General features: G+C 37.0%; 1 protein-coding gene across 1 annotated transcript in view; it reads left to right on the forward strand.

The window, feature by feature from the left end:
- MYCBP2 (MYC binding protein 2) overlaps positions 1–20,315 on the forward strand; it is a 177,247-nt gene that overhangs the window by 54,423 nt on the left and 102,509 nt on the right. Inside the window, exons 19-21 of the mRNA XM_031057093.1 lie at positions 8,554–8,661; positions 17,049–17,168; positions 17,816–17,897. Of these exons, the coding sequence (XP_030912953.1) occupies positions 8,554–8,661; positions 17,049–17,168; positions 17,816–17,897 (310 nt within the window). The remainder of the gene's footprint in view (positions 1–8,553; positions 8,662–17,048; positions 17,169–17,815; positions 17,898–20,315) is intronic.

Raw genomic sequence — 20,315 nt, forward strand, 5'->3', positions numbered from 1 at the left:
ACCTCATTGTTGATTTTCCACACAAACAATAATCTACATTAAGAACTTCACAGTACTCTGTGTTCTAAAATACCTTAGTGTCTTGTCAAATTAAATATGAGAAATTTAGACTGATGTAACCTGTGATATTTTTGTAGAGCATGATGATGTGGTTGCTAAGATTGTGTGTTGAGAAGAGGAATAGCTTACTGGGACATATGCTCTTTCAAGTTCCTGCAGTTTTAGTAAATACCACTTTGTTTCTTCTTTTATGTATTAGATACTGGTTTTACTTGAATACAAAATGTGCCTTGTAATCCAAATTAGTCCCTGGACTGTGCCAGTGAATCTTGTGATGTGAATTGTGTCTTTATTTCATTTTATAAGACATTGCTGGTTTTAGCCACAAATAAGGAGCAACGAGAAAGAGAAATCTTGCAGTTGCCTGTGCATATGGAAAAGGATGGAATATTTATTTTTCTTTGCATCTTTGTGGCTAATTTTAGCTGTGAGGTAAAAAGAGGAAGCCTTTGTTTAGGTCATGTCAGAGCTGCTGCATACTGCTGACAAATGTTGGCTGCAGCTAACAATTTTTTATTGAATCCTAATTAAATGCTCAGGCATTATGGAAAAGTGCTGCTGTTCAGACCATCAGTGATGACAGAGCTGGGAGGTAAATTTCAGTTGAAAGAAAAAAAGAAGAGTGGCAGAGAAAAATTTACATTTGCTTCTATTTCTGTGGTTAGAAGTAGAACCAGAGCAGCTTATCCCTTCTGTATGCCATCTGTTTCAAAAAGCAAAAAAAGATCACTTGAACAGTAGCAGGAACGTACTCTTATGGTTGGTTTTATAGATGTATGGGTGAAAGGAGGTTGTAGCCAGGTGGGCATTGGTCTCTTCTCCCAGGCAGCCAGTGACAGGACAGGAGGACACAGTCTTATCCTGCACTAGGGGAGGCTTAGGCTGGATATTTGGAAGAATTTCTTCACAGAAGGGTGGTTGGGAATTGGAATGGGCTGCCCAGGGATGTGGTGGAGTCGCTATCCCTGGAGGTGTTTAAAGGGAAGACTGAATGTGGCACTTGGTACCATGGTCTAGTTGACATGGGGGTGTTTGGTCATAGGTTGGACTTGATCTCAAAGGTCTTTTCCAACCTAGTTGATCCTGTGATTCTGTATATGGACTGTAGCTAAAAAGATACTGTTATCCAGCTTGTTGCACACATTTGTGTTACATTCTCTATCTTAAGAGCATTGAAATCCCATACCTGTGTGGCTGTGGGAGGTAGTGGGTATGCCAGTCTGGAAGGGTTGGAGATTAGTCTCCTGTTTTGGTTCAGAATAACTTCTTGTGATAAAGCTGGGAGCAGTGTTTCACAAATACTTAGAGATCTTGTTTTATATAATCAAGTATGAATATTTGATTTGATAATCAATCTTTATTTGCATAATCAGATCAAAGAGCTTTTTTGCTTCTCCATCCAGATGCTGAAGTTTTTCATTAATGAGTTGGTGCAAAGAGTAGCATCGTTCTTGACAACTCTTATGATGCTGCTCTTTTCATGAGAGAACGAGAATGTTTAAATAATCTCTTAGACTTTTTGTGCAAAAGGTTTTGCAGTCTGATAAAACATTGTTATAACTATGTTAAAAGAACAGATGGTTACTTGTTGTTTAGTTTTCCCAAGATTTTTAGTATTTGTGCATATGGAACTGAACAAATCCATGCTAATGAAATAGCTATTTGGAGATCCAGAGAGAACTTCCAATTTTCTAAAAATGCTGTTTAGTCATTTAAAGTCGGGACCAGCTCTTTAGGGCCTTTCCTTAAGGTACACAGTGTTTAGTTTGTCAGGATTCTGATTTCTGGATTATTTAGTGTGCTAATGTGTGTCTTTTCTTCTTTTATAAGAAACAAAGCATGCATTGTTTATGATGGTTTAGAATAGGATTCATCACTGAATATAGCTGCAAACTTTTAAGTTCCTGTTGGTGACCTTTATTCAATACAAATATTTTCAGTAAATCTTGAATGTCTTGTAAACAAGAGAAAAATTTTAAAAATACAGGAGTATTTCATTCCTAAAACAGTCATACAAATAAAACAAAAAAATCACAAAGAAACCTCTCACCCAAATGTGTTGAAATAGGACTTAAGTTTAGCAGAGAGGTGTAAGAGCTAAAGTGCTGGAATTATACTGATTTTTAAGTTGTCTAATTGTTTGTGCTTTTTTCAGAGCTCCAGATTTAGTCCTCTTACAGTGACCTGTGATATAAAAATACGTTCTTGGGGTCCACTTGAATTAAGAGCAAAAGTGGTAGTCATGTCTTTAGGTGTGACAATCATTTAATTTCTTCACAAGATCACTTGTGGTCTCTTGTATTGAAGAAGATAAGAATGCTCATCTTTATTTACATTCATCTGAAAATGCTAACTCTGAATTTGAATGTTTTGGGTAGAAGTAGCTGTTGTTAATAGCTGCAATATCAATGAACTGGTTCAATGTTACTGTCATAAGCAATTAGCTCACTTCTCACATAGGATCCAAGTAGCCTGCCACTGTTGTAAGGGACTTGTATACATGCAGCTCAGCAACAGCACACTAAGTAACTGCAGAAATTTTAAGCGCTTATGCTGAAGATTTCTTTGGTTTTTCTCATTGAAATGAGTCACAAACTATAGTTTGTGATGGAACTGTAACCAGCTAATAATTTTTATTTTTTGAATCAGTTATTTATGTTGCTGTATTCAAGAAAAAAATCCTGCTTTAGTGGAAAAAAACAGATCCTTTAAATGAATAGTGGGTAAAAAGTGTTTGTTTGGGATAATCAACTATTTAAAAAATTTCTAAGTTCCTTAATATTTATTATAGTTCTTTGCTCTTTTCTGCACACAAGTGACTGTGACAAGCAGTGAAGAGGGCTCAAAATCAATTTTACATTTTTGAGTTGGTTGTATGACCGTCTGAGAAATAAAGCCAGCTGTATTCATCACAGCTTCTATGCTAAATTGTAATATCTCAACATAATTATTGGTGGAATTATCTCAGCTCTTCACTGTCTCTGGTTTTCTGGTGGGAAGTGAAGGAGCTGATTTTCCATATGGTGAAGTGGTTTTTGTTTTTCAAGCTGGTTTGGGGCTTGATGAGAATAATGAGAGATGAATATGGAAATAGTTGCTCTTAATTATTTTCTGTGGCAGTGAGGAAGTTTTGTATATTAGAATGTTCAGAACATGGTTAATTATTTTTTCTTACCTATGAAACTATTTTTTTCATCATAGGGGCATTAAATTGCCTTAATGGACTACAGAAATCTGTGGGCCACATGTGCAATTAATGTAATGAACCTAAGACTAGCATTTTCTGAGAGAGCTAATCTGGAAAGCTGTTCATGAGACTTTTTACTTTTTCAGATTGGTATTTGAAGTAATAGATGTTGGAATAGTCAAAGATTTCAATTTATCACTTGAAGATAATTCTGGGGGATTTTTTCAGAGGTGATGAGAATGTTAAAATAGCTTTTTAAACTATATTTAACTAATAAGCTGAAGAACACAGGTATGATTCTCAGTACAGTAATAATAAATGGTCTCATGCTTCACTAGATGATCATCACTGAGATGCAGATTTGGTGTGTAATTAAGCAAGGTTTAGCTTTTGATGCCCTTACAGAAAAAGAAAATTAATTTTCATCAGTCTTATCCTACTTGCAACAACAAAGAACCCACAGAAAATTGATTAATTTTAGTCCAAGCTGTTCTGTTTTAAGACAATATAATCTGAGGTTGCCTAGATTTGGGCATTTTTTCATTTTCCTGAAGTGTAACTGATTCAGTTACTTCAGTGATTAGTTTTACCATGGTAGGCTAAGTATCATACAAATCTGTTTAACATCTGCACAAGCTGCTCTGAGCTTGGAATCTGTCTGTTCATTGCTCAGCATATACCTAAACACACAGCAGAACTGTCTGTACTAGTGCAATATTACTTAGTAAATAATTGTGCAGCTTCCTTTTATGGTTTTAGTTAAATGTTTATTTTGATGCTTTCAGGATTACTTTTGTTTCAATGTTCTTTAAGCAAACCAAAACCCCTTACCTTTTCACTTGAAACAATATTGGACTCACACATGACTTTTAAAGAATGCTTTCAAGGGAATGCTGTAGGCTTTTGCCCCTAAGGACCATCAGGTATGGTTCTATGAAGTTACATTGTTGCACTTGTGTCTGTGATTCCTTTCTGAAAGAGCTAATTATTGTTATTAAAACTGATGTTTAAAGTAAAAATATTTATATTATAGTTTCAGAAATTAGATTTGTAGTAGACACTGTGACACAGTTCTGGTTAATATTTGCAGGTTTAATTCATGTATATATACACAGAAATGAATATTTTATATTTAACAATACATATGAAGTGAAGTATTCAGAAGGGAGAAAGGGTCAAAATTAAGATTATCATAAACCTTACTTCCATCTCATTCTCTAATTACTCCCACATTGGCCTGCATGCTTATGTTGGCTAGTGTGCATCTCTTTTTCCCCTTTAAAAGGCTTTAATTTTTCTTTGACACCCGATTTGTACAATTTAAATGTTGCTTTAAGACTACAGGAAGAGACATGTATCCTGTCTTTATTTTCAATGTTTTGAACAAGAGAAGCAAACTGCAATTAACCTTAGCGCCTGCACATGACGTTCTCCATTAATGTTTTTGCCTTAATGAGAAATTGCTAGTCATAGTTGGAAAAATAGAGATTTATTTTTTTTACATGCACCATAATTGTTAGCCCTGCCTCATAAGAATATTAAATTTTGTTTCTTTTAAGGCTTTATAGATGGGACTTTATCTCACTATAATGTTTTCCACTTCTAGTGGAACTGAAGTGAAGCATTTGTCTCTAATTCCATTTTCTGAAATATTTTTATCAAAACTTGCAACCTGTTGACCTATTAAGATGGCTAATTTCCTATATTAGGGTTTTATCTTCCTGTTTCATTACTAAAAACCAACAAAAACACACCCCCCCATAAATTGCTTGGTTCTCTTTCAAGAAGCCAAAAATCGTTTTTTACAATGGAGGGTATGATCCAACCTAGGACTTAGCTCTGCAACCTGAATTTCTGTATGTATGTGTCATCATGTACTATTTTTTCAGGTAACCTGCTGTGTTCAGATGCAGAAGTCAGCATTTGAGATAATTGATTTCAGTCTCCTGCAATCACAGCTTGCCAAATAGCATTTGTTTAGGGTGAGATACTAGAAGAAATGAAAGTCTGTGTTATATAAAATCAAACATTAAACTTTCATAGTTGTGTCCAGGAGCTTAGATGACCAGGAACGCCAAAGCATGTTAAGTGCGTGTAGGATGAAATAATTGTATACGTTTTTCTGAAGTCCGTGGCATCATTTAATAAATGCATTCTATTTGGAGAAAATGAAATTATTTCTGTGGTTAAATAGATTTTTTTTAATGCTTTGAATTCCCTGTGAAACAATGTCCCTTTTGCAAAGTCTGGACCAAGGAAGGAAAGCTAGTCTTGACATTTCAACTAGGGCTGTTCAGCATCTTAGCTCAGCTATGGAAAAACAGTCTGTGAAGGGAGAGAGTGAATGTCATTTTGCATCATACAGTGACTGATTTAAAATAGCTCTGTAGTCTACCAGTGACTCCTCTTTGCTTATCTCTGTCACTTGATCTTCTACAGTAGAGACTAGTAATAGATTGTTATTCCCCATGCAGACCTATGTTAGAGGCTTCTGAAGCAGTTTTCCAAATAATACTCTGCAGAAATATTTTAACAAGTTAAAGGAAGTATCTAATGCATGACTGGATTGTTCCACCAGAATATTCTCAGCACCTAAACTTTGCTCCCTTCAGGCAACCTTAGATGTGAGCAGAAAGCAATTCATGGTCTCCATGAATTGCTGTAGTGTTTTGTTGCCTGTGTTATTTGAAGGGAGAGAGAGGTACTTGGCATCTTGCCAGCAGATGACCAAGAAGACAGACATCACAATGCAATCAAAATGTAGATTTTTATTTTATTTTTGTAGTTTCCTATTCTATTATGATAATTTTACAGATTTAGCATGCACGAAAAGCCAAAGAAGATAACAGATGTGCTATGTGGATTTGGTTACAAATGGCAATCTGTTGCATTTAAGTTTATTTTGGATTCAAGTTCTGTACTCAATGGTAAATGTAGAGTGCATAGGAATATCCAGAAGCAAAGATGAATCCTGCATTGGTCAGAAGGTTAGATTGTCACAGAATTGTCATGTTGACTAGGAGTGTGATTAAGATGAGTAGCTTGGAAACTAATGGCAGGTGTGTGCTAGGGACATGTTTAGTAAGCCTCTTATGCTTACTAAACATCCTCTGTCTTACAAATCTCCTGTAGTTCTTTTGCTCACTCTACTGTGCTTCACTTCCTTCTGTCCCCCTGAAATTCTCTTTTGTTATCATTGCTCTTAGCACTGAAATGCCAAAGGCTGCCTTCAGGGCTGTATCTTGTTCCCTGCACTGTTGTGCAGTTTTGGAGCTTCAGAATGTTTGCCTAAGTTATCTAGAGATCAGTCAGCCACCCACAGATATTTTAGATCTACACTCTTCAAGCCACATTCTTTGCAGCCCTTGCATCTCTTTTTGCAACTTTGCTATCTTTCACTTGTGTTGTGTTGTCCTGTCCATTCTCTGTTTCTTCAGATTTTAATTTCATTAGAAACTTTCCAGTAAGTCCCATTGCTTTTGCCTTATTTTCTCGTGTTCTTCATTCACCTTTCCTCTGTATAATTTGTCCTTCAGACATTTTTAGCTTTCATAATCTGCTTGTCATTCATCTCTTCCCCTTTTTGCCTTTTCCTGGTGTGCCTCAGGATACTCCTCACTATATCACCTCAGTTGGTAAGAAACAAAATGTGATGTAGTTTTTTGTGTAAGTCAAAACTCTCGAAAGTAGAATATTAAACACAGCAAGTGGTTTGGCAGAAAGTAATGTTTACCAAAAATGTATCTGTTAAATGGAAGTTTGAATTCAGAGGAGACTGAAAAGGGGGAGCACAACAGCAAGGCAATTGAAGGAAGAATCTGCAAGATGAAGGTAAATCAAAAGCAAATTATGATCCTTGATTAGGAGAAGGAGCTCTGCATTAGTAAGAGGATCTGTTCTGGAATAGAGTCCAAATGAATACAATAGAACAAAAATAAAAATTCTATGCTGTGTGCAGACCAAACATGACTGAGGAAGTTTTGGGCCGCTATATTCCCTAACACATGTATGAACCTCTAAGCTAGACTAGTGTATTTTTAAAGCATTTTTCATTTTGTTTTTTAAGTGAATGCTAAAATGTGGGAGCTTCTCTCTATGAAGAAAGTTTCTTCATCTGAAAGTTCTAAAGCTGTGTAGATTTGGCCTAACTTTTGCTTAGATGTCTATCCATTCTGTTTAGTGTTAGTGAAGGAGGTGATGGTATAAAGTTGACAGCAGAAATCCTGAGACAATGGGCATTTATTAAAAGTTAACCTACATTGTCTTCTTAATAAAGTTCAGCTGAGAATGAGAGTATCAATGAAGTTGCAAAAAAAGGAGGAATATTTGTATTCTAAGTTTTGCATAAGCGGTTTATAACACAACAGCCTGATTTGGGGTGCTTTTGTGTACTATTCATGGAGGGGCTGGGTTTGGGAACCTGTGGAACTGAGTGTCACTTGGCAGAATTAGTTGCTTCTGATTCATGGTTTCTGTTGAATGTGAGACTTCTGAAAGGACAAAAAGTGTTCAAAAATTTCATGGTGACATGCTTAACCTATAAAACAGGAGAAATACAGATTTAAGAAACAAATTCCTTGTCCATTACCTGCTTACACTCAGCCTCAATTAAGCATAGTACCTCACTGCCTAAGTCTAGATTTTTAAAAAGGAAAAGCAATCTGGAAAAAAAATTAAATGGACATATCATTGCTTTCTTTAAATCAAATCTTCTCTTGAAGACCTTTAAATACATTGAAAAATATTTTCAAAATAAATGGATTTCAAAATTACTAAGTAGATAAGAAAAGAGTCATATGAATGGAGTAACTTTCTTCATGAAACATGGAACTTTTTCTTTCAAAGTTATAACTCTGCATCTTAAATATAGTAATTGCAAACAAGTTTGTGGTGGTGGTTTTTAAATTTAGCATTTATATTATGATCTTGTGCCAAATCAATATTTTGAATGCTATATGTAGGATTTAAGGCATGATAATTATTCTTTTTATCTTTTAAAGGCAATAATGTGTATTTGCTATCAAATTTTGCTCTAGTTGTGAGTATGTTATATTTCCATTGCTTGCAGTACAGTTCCATACTTAGAAATTCAGGTAAAACTATCACTATGGGATGTTTATTGGTCTTTCACATGAGTTACCAAGAAATGGCAACTTTCTTATATTTTAAGGTCTTTTGAATTTAAGAGAACAAGTTTATAATTATTATTCTTTTTGTTTTTTTCATTGCTTTTAATTTGAATTTTGTTTGCACACTGTTTCCATTTTGTGAGCTTTCCTATGCATGTGCAAAATGTTTCTCCTCAGGCCCCCTTGTAATTCCTGGTCCTATTTTTATGAACCATCGAGAACAGGCTCTAGCCAGAATCAGACTCTCTCCAGCACCGCTAAAGCATAAACGGGACAAGCACAAAGGTATTTGGTCTTCCTTATTGACTAGGGTGGAAATAAGTCCAGCCTCCCAGTCACTTCTTCCAAATGCTGCATCTGTCTTTTCAAAGAACTGCACAAAATGAGTTCTGCCTTTTCTTCCTGTTAGTATCTTGTTACCTGAGGAGAAAGAAAACGCATTTAAATGTTGACCTTTCTTTAGAAGTGTACATGTTCATTAGTCCATGTCATCTTTTTCTTTCCTTTTTTTTTTCTGAAATATGCACTGTCTTTTTGTATGTCTTCTCTCATTTCTAATGCTGTCTCATTTTTAAGGTTCTTTATTTTTACTGTAGGAAACGTAACATGTTAGAGTGACTCAAGATTGTTGCGCTGCATTTGTGGCTTTTGTCCTTTGTGTTGTGTATTTGGGGTGTTTACTTAAACATACCAGTTCCAGGCTTGATAATTCTGGCATACATCTTCTCATAGGTGTATTACCATTCAACAAGCCCTTTTTAGGAGTGAAATACTTGAAATAATCTAAAGATTACTTTTTGCTAACTTTGAATGGGGAGACTAAAAATCAAAATACACACTTTTCTCTGCAATATTCTTGAGTTAAGTGGTTTTATAGAGTACAGGTATGGAGGTGTCTTGATGTTTCAGACATTTTTGTATGTCTGGCAAGCCAGTTCCTTATACCTTCAATTTCAAAGTGTGCCATTTTTTCAGATATAAATGACTTACATGTTTCTTAGAAAGTGATAGTGTATTAGTAACTGAACTTACTGAAGTTGAGCTCTCTAAAATCAGATCGTATTTTTTGTATATATCTGTGTATTTATGAGTCTGTACATACATTAATTATATATAGAAGATAAATATATAAAATGAAGGTTAGAGACCTGGTCAGAGTAGGAAGCTCCTAAAATGGTGAACCCAGAATGCTTCAACTCTTTTCTAAAGAATAGCTAAATATTAAGAGTTAGTATGGCATTTCAGTTGAATTAGTGGAAGTTGCTGATTGTATTTGGCGTGTGTGCAAACAAACTGTGTATCAGTTTGAAGCCTTATGGGATAAAGTTTCAGTGTATGTGGGTGATGGGCTTACTGAGTTATGAACATACTGGATCGTGAAATCATCTTAAATTTACTTTATGGAAATGAAAGCAAAATCTGATACTTTGAGTCTGCATAACATTCAGTCTTTGGAAGGCATGTTGTCTGAGCTTTAAGACTTGATGGACTTAGAATGACCTATCATAATCTCTCTGGAGAGGTTGCCTGCTGAAAGAACACACACTGAATTTAAGTGTTGTTATGTGAATGACAGTTTGCTGATAAGCATTATTCTTGAGCTGGATACTACTGCTAGTTGTACTGCAAACCCTTGACTCCACAGGCAAGTGCATAAAGGAGTATGCTTGTCCTGCCTACATCTGTGCTTTTTTGGCATGTGTTAGTTGCTGGAACTCATTTCAGATCAAGTATCTCCTTACAAGAGATGTATTCATTAGTGTCAGTTTGAGGCTTATGTTGCCTCTTGGAGTTGTAAGAACAGTATAAAGGTCTGTGTTGTGCTGGAAGACTTTGGTCAGATATGCCCTATAGAACTGAACATTTACTTTAAGGAAGGCTATGTGGAAGGAAATACTCAGTTTATTTTAGTTCTTTGTGTCTTATGGTAAACAGATAAGGAGGTTTTAAGTAAACTTTTAGACCCTTCTCTTCCTCAGAAGACTGCTTTTCAAAAGACAGCCGTAAATTCAACTAAGAACTAGAAATACCCCTTAACTTCTCAAAGAGATTCCAGGGGGAAAAGGAAAACTGGTGGAGTTGTTATCCAAGTAACAATCAAGGTGAGAATTGTGAAAAAGATAATGTGTATTTTTTATCTTAGAAGGCATGCCTCTCTTCTTGAACAAGAATGTAAAAGCAATAATAGAGAAGAGATAAAAGGACATTATCAAATTGAAATCAGCAAATTATTTTTGAACATGCTTTCCAGACTGTCCTCCTTCCTTCAGATTTTTCTTCTATAGTAGTCTTCTTCACACCAACCAGAACTTCAAGATCTTTGGGCAAGGAATGTTTAGTTCAGCTGGTAGTACTGATAAGGCCGGTACTAAAGTTGCTGGTTGCCACTTCTCTGCTTGCAGCTGCAGAACTTCTCTTGATAATGATATTTAGACTTGAATGTGGACAGCTTCCTTAGGACTTCTTCAGAAAATTATTGTCTAATATAAAAGGTGTATTTGATATGTACTTGTACATGTTGCCAAACCATGGAGTCATGGAATGGTTTGGATTGGAAGGGACCTTAAAGATTTTCCAGTCCCAAGCCCCTTGACAATGGACAGGGACACCTTCGATTAGATCAGGTTGCTCAAAGCCTCATTCAGCCTGGCTTAGAGCACTTCTGGGGGCGGGGCATCCTTAATTTTTCTGGGCAATGTGTTGCAGTGCCTCATCACTCTCAGAGTAAAGAATTTTTTCATAATAATCCACGTCTGTCGCTTGTGCAATTCATGTGTTTGGTTGTCCAGTTGGAAACTCCTTCAGCTTCATTGAAACAGCAGGTTTTTTAGAAATCTTGCCATTGTCATTTACTCTTTTCACATTTATAGGGTCTGCATATCAAGATCATTGTTACTGCAAAAACTGCATAATTAAGCATACTCTTCCAGATCTGTGTCTTCTGTGTCTTTCACAATTATTAATAGAAGGGATTAGGAATGACATGTTTGGTATTCATGGAGTGGATTGGCAGTAAGAAGAAAAAGGAGCTTGTGCTTCATCCTTATTCTTTTATGAGGTAGTGAGTTTCCAGTCTACATCTCCAATCCCTGTGGATTCCCATAACTGAGCATCTTAATAAAAAGTGATGCCTAGAGAGGATACCTAGAACAGAGGCTAGACAGTGTTAAAGGAATAAAGTAGGTATTTATTGAAAAGGCTTTCAAAGGATACCTTGGGCAGTACAAGAACCTGGCTGTGCCTCTGCTTAAGATGAACTCTGAGTTACGAGTTTTCACACTTTTGTAAGTTTTGGTCCTTTTCCATATTGGGGTTAATTGTCCAATTAAAGCTTCAGGTCCTGAAGTCCCATCCTCCCACTTTTCTCCCCTCAATTCACTGCTGTTTATACTTTTTGGGCCTGAAGCTGCAATGATGTGCTTGGTTCTCAGGCTGGAAAAGGATTGTTTTGTCTAACTGAACGTGAAGAGAACTTGCTAACACTTTATATGAAATTCAGAGGTATATACCAATGCAGTACAGAATATGGAAAATATGAAAACTAAAACTTAAGACATCAAAAGGATTAATGAAAGTCTAAAATTTTCTCAACTGCAGAAATGAACTGAGTAGAAATAAAAAATAGACTAAGCTTCTTGAGTCAGCTAAGATTAAACAGTTTGAATGCCACCTTTTTCCTCTATGTGGAAGTAGTGGTAAACATTCTAAGGAATATGAAAGAAATACCCTCAAAACGACTAAGGCTAGTTGAAGCTGAACCTGCATGGATGGAACAAGATATAGGTCAACCATTTTGCAAATACTGAGACAAAATTACCAGACATTCAAGAAAACTTACTTGGAATTTACTTTTTAACTTTTTGGCTAAGGTAGCGTGTGAAGGGCAGAGTAGTTTGAAGCACTCATTGGAGTGAGACAGCTGACAATGAAAAACCTACATCTAAGACTGAGTTTATAATTAGAATGTGAGTTTGTTATCACTTTATTGTACATGCAGACCACTTGTGAACTCTGCATATTGTATTTCACCTATAAGCTCGAGTAAGCTCTGTAGCAACCTCTAAAGATTCCAACAGACTTAGTTTTTGTGCTGCCCTCATAGGATGGATGATTTCCACAGCCAGAGAATATTCCTTTTGCCCCTGCGCTGTAGCTATAAAATTGGTTACAGATATTTCAGCTGCAGCCTAGGGTAGACAGCCAGGAAGCTGCAGACATGGGCTGATTAGTTAAAATAATGTTGTATATAAAATCTGTAAATTGCAGCACTCAGAACACCCTGTGAGAGTTGGATATCACTGAGGCTAACCAGTGAGCTAAACAATATGCTTTATTTGGGTGATTGCTGCTGAACAGAGCCAAGATTTGTTGGCATGTGATGTGGTCTGATTTTTAATACACAATCATATTCCATTAACACATTTTTTCTGTGGAGTATTTAACATCTTTAGAAGTGCTTTTTCTCTCCTCCAAAGGTGCATGGTAATTGAGAAATGGAATATCACCACCCTTGCTGTTGGAGGATGCTAACAAAATGCTTTTCCTCTGGTCTGGCCAAACAAGGGTCTACCATATCTTTGTGTAATGGTGCTGGGTTTGGGTTTTTTGCCAGAAGAGGTCTCATTTAAAGCTTATTACTTCACTTGCTATTGAATCTGAATGAGCTTTTCCTTTGTTCCTAGAAAGCAGTGGTTTTTGTGGCAGCAATATGAGCCAAGAGAACATCTAGGCATGTTTAATGGCAGAGGAAAATTGTCTTCAGCAATTAAGAATTTTCTGAATGGTAGTGGGGATTGGTAGGTTGTATTTGCAGTTCTCTCTCTCTTTCCTTCCCCATCAGAGATGAAAACCCATCATTGTGAAGTTGTTAATGGAGCACCCCCTTTGTGTTGACAGCAGAAAGTACTTTTCCTTGAGATTTTCCTCTTTCTCAGAGAGGTGGAGTCAAAGGTGCTCTTCAGTGGTACTCCAGTAGGAGAACACTGGAGGTACTAACTTGCTCTACTTAAAGGTTCCAATGCATCCAACAAGAAGAGTCTCTGCTTCGATAGGCTTTTTATGCTTCTTTTTCAGGAACAGTTATTTTGATACTACTTTTAATGAAATTAAAAAGTGCCCAGTTGTTTGAAGAAAAACAAATGTGTATCTCCCTAGTTACAGTTGTTCCTTGAGACATGCAAATAAGCTTTCAGCATCCACTTTGGACTCACATTCTTTAAAAAAACTGACTGTTTATTGGAAGGGAAGAGGATGACCCAGTTTATTTGCAGCCTTATCTCTTAAGTGTAAGTTCTCCTAGCCAGTGCTGCTGGAAAATATGATATGTATTGGCCATGTAATGGAGTACAGAGAAACACTGTAGTCCAGAAATATTGCTCTAAGAAGTAAGCAATGATATTCTATTTCGCTTTGTGTATTTTGGTCAAAAGACCTTTTTTTTCCTAAACAAGACTAGCTGTTTTAGTTGCAAGGATGTTGTTGGAGCACACAGAAATGATCAAGTACTGGTCAAGTTTTGAAGATTCAAACAATTCAAAACTCTTGAGACAGTTACTAACCGTGCAAAGAAGGCTGACAGGAATTCCATTTTCAGTTTAAAAATTTCACACTTGAGCAAAGTATGATATGTATGAAGGACAGTTGCTTCTATTCCTGCATTCTTAGAACCTTTGAGAAGTTAGCTTTGGAAATTGGAAGCTCCAACTTTGTAAAATTTTGTCCTTTAAAATAAATTTATTTCTCAGATACATAATTGCAAAACTTGTTTCATGTGAAGGTACTTGTCTCTGCGTCTTGCACACTAATACTTAGTATTTCCTCAAGGGAAGTACTGTGTTATGCTTTCACTTAAAACCTTGGAGAAAATGGGGCTATATCTAGAATCAAGTTTTATTTAATGGTAGTATCACATTTATCAGCTGAGATAACAGGAATCCCCAACATTTCATTAGTGATTTTTTAAGCCCTTTAGAGCAGGATGTTTTTCTTACAGTGAGGTGGAAGTGCACATGTGCCTCTTCAGGTTTCTGCAGATCACTTGATAGGCTGCTGTTACATAACGAGAAGATGCCTGCTGCTACATTTTGCTAATGTGACTACCTAGGTGACGCAGTTGCTATATGCCCAGTGTGTTTCATTGGAAGTGCATGCAGCCAGGACACATTCTTATTGGACATGTGTATTTCTGACAGATGATTATTCAAGTGCATTTACACAGTGGGAGAGCTCATATTTTTTATTATTCAGCAGTGTCTGAGGGAGGAGGGGATACAAGGGCCATAAGTAGACTTCCAGTCAGCTGTTTTTCTGCTCCTATCTGAAAAACTTGTATGAAATTGGGAAGCAGTAAGCAGTCTGCTTGCTGAATAAATAATTCTTGGGGCAATATCAGCTGCTAGAACCACTCCTGATTACTTTGGCACATAGAGTTCAATGCAAAAGTAGGCATAAAAAGTTCAAAGGTACTGTATTTGAGAAGTAGTAAAACTTGACTAAAATACTGTGAGCTGCTTAAGCCAGAATTATGGGACTAAGGGGAAAACTGTAATTTTGAGGGGGCTGTTGTTCAACGATGATTCTGTCTCCTTATATTTGCTTTTGTTGCCAATACAAAAAAAAAAAGCTGCACACAGACTTCAGAGACACTTCTTCTAATTTGTGTGTCATCTGGTAGTACACAACCTCAGAAATGCCATGGCAATTCTGAGAGACAGGTTTTCTTAACCACATCTCCATTTCACATGTATCCAGCATGTAGTGCATGTTTCAAAGGGATACTTTACCTATGCTTTTAAACCTAATTCTTCAAAACCATTAGTACCTATACACACTGTTCTTTACAGATGTGAACTACATGAACATTCATGTAATTTCTATACTCAAGTCATCACTAGAAAATAGCTCTATTCTTTGAACAGTAAGATTTTTAAAAACTCGCATGTAATGAAAGTGTGAAATTACTTTATTGTAGTAGCAGTTCCTCTCCAATAAAAAGAAAAATTTGAGCAATATGTATAAAAGCAGAATTATATTTAAAAAAATTTGTAAGTCTGTAATTACTATGCTTCACAGAGGGAATAATAATAATGAAGTCTTGAAGTTCAGACTTCCACTGATGATTATTCAGGAAAACATGTTGAAATTCTAAGTAGAGATCTAAATTTAACAATACCTTGAATTCTTTGAGAAGCAACTGTTTCCCTGTATCAGTTTTGTTAATAGAGGAGTTCTCAGACTTAGCACAGAGAGAAGGTGCAGTCTTCTATGTACAGTTATTTCTTGCTTCATGTATTTCTGTCATTTCTATATGCTAGATAGTGACTAAAGTTTAACAGATGATGGAAACATAGTGAGTTCTGGAGAAGATGGTAGCTTGCAAGAAATTTAGGAATAACACATTGCACGTCAGTGCTTTTTGTCCAGTGCGAAGGCAGTTTGACTTTAGGAATCAATAATGCACTTCATACTTAGTTCTCGGGTCGGCTGTTTTGTTCTCTGCCCCGAGATGTGTGGGGTGCTTCTGCGGCAGCCCGCGCGTTCGAAGAACGAGTCTGGACTCTTCACTTTTCGGTCTTCAGGTTGTTTATTAATTCTTATCTACAAAATTTTCTTTTTGCCCAGCCGAGATCTGCTCAGCAAGGCAACCACAAGCACTCTCCCCCGCCCCGAGGTTGTGTCGTCTTTTTATACTACAAACTACATATATCATATTTACTTTTAATTCCCAATTCCTATCACCTATGTTAGACAGTGCATTTCTATTCTAAACCAATCCCAAAGTGCCAACATCACAGCAGAAAATGGAGACCAAGAAGAAGAAAGAAGAAGGACTAGACACGCCCTGATTCCTCCCTCTTGTCCCGATAACCCCTAAACCAAAAATCCTAAAATCTTCATTTTCACCCTGTGAATATTTTATTATTACACCATTCAAACCTGTGTGGCTTTCACATCCCCATGCCAAGCTGGCAATTCGCTGGAAGGATCAAAATCAAGCCACCAGGTGTTCCAGGCAGCATGCCAGGGTCTCCGAGCCCCCCGAGACAGGGTTCTTGGCAGCTCTGGACATCCGGAGGGATGTGCTGAGTTCCCACACTTAGTAAACTCCTACGTGTTTACTGAAAGAAATCACAGAAATGCACAGAAGCAGACAGAAACAGACATGCTCTTGGTGAGTTGTCTGCATTGTTAGAAATGAGCTAAGTAATTGTCAGCTGCTTAAAACAGGGGTTCTTTGGCTGGAGTCAAGTAAACTCCTTAAAGAGTAGTAACTGGAAAAGGTAGACTAGACTATGCGTGTTAAGTTTAACTACAGTGTTTCCTACTTACTAATGCTGCCTTACTGAAGAATGAAAGTGATGGCTTTTAAGCAAAGCTTCTGAAGTTTGCATGTTCTGTTTTGCTGGTTCCTTTTGTCTGCTCATTGGCAAGTTTCTGCTTTAGAGGATCTTTTCCAGTGTGTACCTTTATAGAACATTGTTTAAAAATAGAGTTTCTGTCATCTTCCACATCTGCTTTGATACTGCATTTTGAACTCTTTTGCTACTCTGTGAGTTCTCTCTTCTACCTTACAAGAGGTGGAGTGGGGAGTTATTTACTATTTGTGTTCTATTCATTCTTCTAATATAACTTTATTAGAATGCATAGTATATAATTGTAAGTCTTGTTTATAGATGGAAGTGGAGAAAGAGGTGAGAAGGATGCCAGCAAAATCACAACATATCCACCAGGGGCTGTCCGCTTTGACTGTGAGATGCGAGCTGTACAAGTCAGTTGTGGATTTCACCATTCAGGTAAAAACAAATGAATCAATGTTAATTGTAATAGAGATTTTTTTTTAAGGTTGTCATATGTCACACTGCTTGGTGTTCAATTTTTAAAATTGATGTATGTAGGAGTGCTAAAAATTGAAAACATGGCAGGGTCATTTTGTCACATCTCAAAGAATCACACCATGTGCCTAAGAGTATTGTCCAAACACTTCCTGAACTCTGTCAGACTTCTGAGACTGCTTCCCTGTGGAGCTTATTGCAGTGTCCAGGTATCTTCTGGGTGAAGAACCTTTTCCCAATATCCAGCCTAAACCTTCCCTGACATATTTTATGCTATTTTATTACAGGCTAAAGTAAGATCACCACCCAAATCCTCACATCACCTCCTTTATTCCAGCAATGAAAGGCATCTTACTGTCCTTCAGTAGTGAAACGGGCTATAAGTATCATATAATGAGTTATATCAGAGCTTGCAAGCAATTTCGGAGTCAGTTTAAAACATCTGCATGGCAGAGCTCTACTCCTGCATAGAGGTGCTCGTTGTTTTGGGTTCTGGAATCTGATCTGGATCTCTTGGGAAACATAAGCTGCTACTCGGAAGGGTAACCAGGACTGGTGCAGTGCCATGTCATGTGTTTATGTCAGAAAAATATTTTGTTGTTTTTCAGTGGTTTTGATGGAGAATGGTGATGTTTACACATTTGGATATGGGCAGCATGGTCAACTTGGACATGGTGATGTTAATTCCAGGTAAGCTGGTAATCAAAGGACATGATTGTGTATTACTGTACTGCTGCATAAGAAATGGCTACATTTCTGGCTCTCTGTAGCTAGCAAGTGTGAAAATTCAAATATAGACCAAATAAAGTTGAAGAGCTCTTGTTTTGCACTTACTCCCTATAACCCTCTGAATATTGATGCAATAACAGTACTCTTGTACTGTGTAAGTAATTTATTTAATGCATGAAATCTTGTGTGCATAGTTATTAGCATTGCTTTAATAATAGTTTGAAAGACTTCTGTCTCTTTAATTCTCCCTGCATCTATGAGAATTACACTGATGCCTCATTAAGATTTCTTTATTTCTGTAAAACACTACATATGCAATAATTGAAATAGTATGATATTGTAAACCTAGATGAGCCTGTTCCTGTTAAATCAGTGATAAGAGTTCACAGAATATTCACGGAATCTCAGAATGTTCTGTGTTGGCAGGGACCCACAAGGATCATGTCCAACTCTTAAGTGAATGGCCTGCGTGGGGATCCAACCCACAACCTTGGTGTTACTAGCACTGTGCTCTGACCAGCTGAGCTAATCTCAATTCAGTTATAATGAAGTCTCATTTAATGTTCATCAGTTATCTCCCAAATAAAGTCCCTAAGCTTTGGTCTCAGCTGCATTTTGTAGTCACTTGTTTTGGGTGTTGTCAGAAGAATGATGTGTGCTTTCACTGTGGTCAGTGTAAACAGAGAAATCAACAGAGTATGGACAGGTATTTGACTAACCAGCCACTGCTTACATGCTTTAGGTGTGGTGTGCGTAGTAGCTCTGTAGATCTGATTTCCATTGACTACAGTGAGAGCATAGATAATTAAATGTAGATGTCTTTATTGTGAACCTCAATCTCACCCTTAGTATCTCATGCTTAGAGTCACATCTTTCCATTAAAGTAAATAAAAAATCATTGTCCTGCCATAAAAGGAAATGCGATTTAGGTCTTTGGACATGTACATATGCCATATAATGCACACAATGAGGGTTTCTATAGTAGGAATCTTTAAAACTTTGTGCATGTAATGCTCAGTATCCTTATGTTAAAGGCATACAGAGCGGAGCATCCGTGACCTGTCTTCAGTTCTCTTGTTTCTCTTGTAGCAGTCAGGTGAAAATTACCGAACATCTATCCTCCTAATCTCTTTGGAGACTTCAAAACCCTTTCTTTTGTCAAGTTCCTGAAGAAATCTTCATCATCTTAAAACTTGCATTGGATTCACTATGCCAAAGGGGGAGAGGGAAGAAAGAAAGTATACTGGAAATATTGCCTTGTATTGGCTGCTGTGCCTGATAGTGGTCTCTGAACTGTTACCCCTACTCAGTTTGCATTAGATTGGTGGATGCAGTCTGGGTTTCTGTCTGATGAGTCATACTGCAGACAAGTACTTTGTTTTTCCCTCCTGGAAATTCTTGGGTATTTGTTCCAAGGAACAATGGCTGAAACTAGCAATTCAAGTTGCTGTTAGAAAAAGGCCAGTTTCTGTCTTTGAGACTGAAGAGGTACACATAGCAGTGACATTTCTGCTGCTAACTTAATGTCACCTATTTCTAAATTTGATGAAATCATTTGGCTTTTCCAAAGGCTTCAGAGATATCTGCTGCATTTGTCAGTATTTCAGGTGGTGAACCCTACATCTGTTGCTTATTTAGATAGAAACTGGATAAAGACCAGTAGTAGTTCCAAGTGAGATCCTAAAGGAGAATATTAAATTCTTGTGCTGAAGGATAGTGCTTGACCAGAAGTAGAAGCTGAGGAGCAGCCAGTGACTTGGCACAGACCTTTGTATCATTCTACATCAGACCTAGAAAGTGTCTGAAAAAAGCCTTGAAGGAATTTGGAGTATGTCCTATGCATGAGAACTGGCTGTAGTACTATATTGCTATTTAGCACCATCATTCAAATTATAATTTCTTCATTGATCTACTTCTTTTTCCAGCTTTAAGTAGAGATCTCTCCTCTGTCCTCACAGTAAGGGATTCAGAGAAGGAAACAGGGAATCCTTATGCAGAGTTCCACCTCAGTTGGGACGCAGTGGTGCTCAGATGGCCAGCTCCTGCCAGGTCAGTGGTATGTCAGTCATGCAGTGTGTCACATTGCCTGTATTGACCTCAGGAAGAGCATCATCTTCTGAATTCAGGAACTGATACTCTGCTGTATTTTGGGAAGAGAGAGAAGAGAGAGGAGAAAAAAAGAAAAGTAATATTTAGGCATCCTTTCAAGAGACTTTTGACGTGCAGTGTAAAGATTTAGTAGTGAGGCTACGTTTTTAAAAGTCTTGAAAATGTTCAAGTGTTTTAAATTCTGAACACCTGTTCAGACATGCCTTGCTCCTTAATTAAGGGGATTCTAGACTCTTCTATTAGAATATTGTAAACATCACAAATTCTTCC

Source organism: Geospiza fortis, unplaced genomic scaffold (genome assembly GCF_000277835.1).
Source record: "Geospiza fortis unplaced genomic scaffold, GeoFor_1.0 scaffold45, whole genome shotgun sequence".
NCBI lineage: Eukaryota > Metazoa > Chordata > Aves > Passeriformes > Thraupidae > Geospiza > Geospiza fortis.